This window comes from Meleagris gallopavo, chromosome Z (assembly GCF_000146605.3).
Source record: "Meleagris gallopavo isolate NT-WF06-2002-E0010 breed Aviagen turkey brand Nicholas breeding stock chromosome Z, Turkey_5.1, whole genome shotgun sequence".
NCBI lineage: Eukaryota > Metazoa > Chordata > Aves > Galliformes > Phasianidae > Meleagris > Meleagris gallopavo.
The window spans coordinates 65,231,438-65,234,378 of NC_015041.2; the positions used below are offsets into that span (position 1 = coordinate 65,231,438).

The 2,941-nt window shown below is 42.0% G+C and overlaps 1 protein-coding gene across 1 annotated transcript in view; it reads left to right on the forward strand.

Moving 5' to 3' along the window:
- The window catches only part of LOC104915352 (transcription factor TFIIIB component B'' homolog), a 26,771-nt gene that overhangs the window by 10,366 nt on the left and 13,464 nt on the right, over positions 1 to 2,941 (forward strand). Inside the window, exon 7 of the mRNA XM_019610250.1 lies at positions 451 to 638. Coding sequence (XP_019465795.1) covers positions 451 to 638 — 188 coding nt within the window. The remainder of the gene's footprint in view (positions 1 to 450; positions 639 to 2,941) is intronic.

Genomic DNA, 2,941 nt, shown 5'->3' on the forward strand with positions numbered 1-2,941 from the left:
TTTTTTTTTTTTCCCTGAGTTGGATTTCAGCTTATGAGTTTGTGGAACTATAAGAAAGATTTGATGATTTAAAGAAATGACAGATTAATCTCTTTAGAAACAATTCATTTTTCAAAAGCTATGATCTTCTATGTGGAAACTCTTGTACTTTACAGTAGTTTCTAACCTGAGGTGGACTTCACGAAATGACAGTGAAGAAATAAAAGTACTGAAAACAGATAACAAAGAAGAAATCTACATTTCAAGGTGTTTAGTTAAAGAAAGAAATTTCAAGAATTTTTCTTGAAAAGCCTAAGAATTTATTAGTGGGCAATTAAAAGGAGATGGCCTTTTTGGACAGGAAACACTTGGCGAGCGATTAATACTGAGCTTTGTGACATTAAAAATATCTCCTTTTTGGGTTTAGTACCATGAGTTTTTCTTGCTCATATTTTTTTTCTTGTTTTTCAGAAAGCAGAAAACTGTGAAGTTCTGCAGCCATTGGAGTCCTTAGGAAGAGAAAAGTCAGTTGGCCCTCAGGATGCTTCTGAGAGCTCAAGTTTTAAGCCCCCAGACACACCTTCCGAATCAGAGTATGGCAAATTGGAGGCTTGTCTACCTGTAGATAACCAAAATGAGACCTCAAGTACTAATGCTGGGTAAGGATCTAGCTGCAATTATACCTTGATTGACAATGAAGGCATTTTAAAAGGAAGCTGTTCTGCTAGTGGATTTCTAATTGGTGAGGAAAGTCTAATAAAAATACTTTATGTTACTTATTATAGTTTAATGCTAATTGTATTAAAGCTCTAGTTTCTGCTATGCTAAGCATCAAATTAATGAACGTTGAGAGAACGGACGGTTTGGTCTGTAAGAGGTCTTAAAGTCTGTCTAGCTTCAACTCCCCTGCCAAAGACATGGGCACCTCACACTAGATCAGGTTGTTCAAAGCTGCCAAACAAGTTGGCCTTGAACACCTCTAGCTATGGTGTTCCCACAACTCTGGGCAACCTTTGCCCATGCTCTGCCAGGCTTTTGTGAAATCTTTCTCTGTGTCCCATTTTTAAATGTTGAAGTGATTCAATGAGGTCTCCCCCAGCCTTCTCTTTTGCAGGCCAAATGAACCCAATTCTCTGTCTCTCTGCATAGGAGAGATTCTTCCGGCTCTGATCATTTTTGTGGCACTCTTTTGTACCTTGTCTGATAGATCTACATCTTTCTTGTGCTAAGGACCCCAGAACTGGATGCAGTACTCTACATGGGGTCCTGACAGCTGAGTAGGTGGGGAGAAACTCCTCCCCCACCCTGCTGGCTTCTTTTTGATATAGACCAGAATATAATTGCCTCTGGGCTGCAAGTACATGTTGCTGCAAGTGCAGCTCATATCCAGTTTTTCATCTCTTAAGCCCCTGCTCTCAGCGCTGCTCTCATTCAGGTCACCCTTCCAGTCTTTACAGGTGTTGGGGAGTTCCCCAACCCTTGTGCACAATGCCATGCTGTACTTTGTTAAGCTTCCTGAGATTCACATGGGCTGACCTCTTGTGGATTGTCTGAAGGGCATTCCTTCCTTTTATCATATCAACTTCACCACTCAGTTTAATGTCATCCACAGACTTGCTGAGGATACACTCAACCCCCCTGTCTCTCATTAATGAAGATATTAAGTGGTATTACTGTCAGTACGGACACTATTTGCTACAGCTTTCCATTTGAACATGGAGCTGTTAACTGCAATTATTTAGATGTGTCTACTCAGCCACTTCCTAATCCATCTAATAATCCACCCATTACATCCATCTCTCTCCAGTTGAGAAGCAGGAGTGTTGTGTGGGATCCGCCCTCCCTCTCTCCCCCCTGTTCCTTGATTTGTTTTGTCCAGCAAAAAGCAGTGATTATGGCATACTTCACTGACACTGATCAGATACACCAAAACAATTTATTAAATGTATTCTGAGCAAGATGTTGCACGTACATCTATAACCATATGTATTCTAAGCAAACAGTTTGTTAGCCTATGACTGATCAGTATTCTGGGGGGTGGTAAATTAGGATGGAAAGGTTATATGACCTGATGTGTCCATTAGAGGATGAGGTCTGAGGGAGGGTGGTGTCTTGCAAGCGGGGGGTCTCAGGCTGGCTGAAGGGAGCTCTGAAAGCTGTCCTCTAGCATCCTGACTTTATATTACTTTTACATGTGGTTTGCCATGATAAAGTGGGGGGAGGGGAATGAGGAGGGAAATGAGCTGTTACAAGGCATGCAAACAAAGATATAAGTAGGGATATGAAAAATGCAAGACTTTGCAGAAAAGCAGAGAAACTTCTGTTGGTTCCTTAAGATATCATTGTCAGTTCCCTTAAATGCCATGGATTGTTTATTTGTTAATCATCACATGGTTTTTATAGTCTCCACGTTTTTGCCAAAGGCAGCTCTTTCTCTATTCCTTGACAACTTCCAGTCATAGCTCAGGCCCTTGACATGAATAATAGGCTGCACATTGTTAGGTGTAGGTAACGCAAGTGGAGTGGCAGAGGCATAGCTGTGGCCTTATCTGATCTGCATGGCTGGGGCAGTTCTCATTGTCAACTAGAGGACAGTTAATGGACCTGTGCCCTGTCCTGTTCTCCAGCCTTGCATGACCTCTTCCCTTTTTCAGCAGGCTATGCTTGGGCCCTACTCCAAAAGGGACCATATCAAAGGCCTTACAGAAACCAAGGTAGTTGACATCAGTTGCTCTTCCCTTATCTACCAGCGGAGTCATTCCATTGTAAAAGGCTCCCAGATTAGCTGAGCATGATTTGCTTTTTGTGAAGTGATGTTAGCTGTCTCTAATCAATCTCCCTGTATTCCATGATCATTAACATAGCTTCCAGGAGGATCTGTTCCCATGATCATACCAGGCACAGAGGTGAGGCAGACTGGTCAGGAGTTTGCAAGGTCTCCTCTTACACCCTTTTTAAAAAA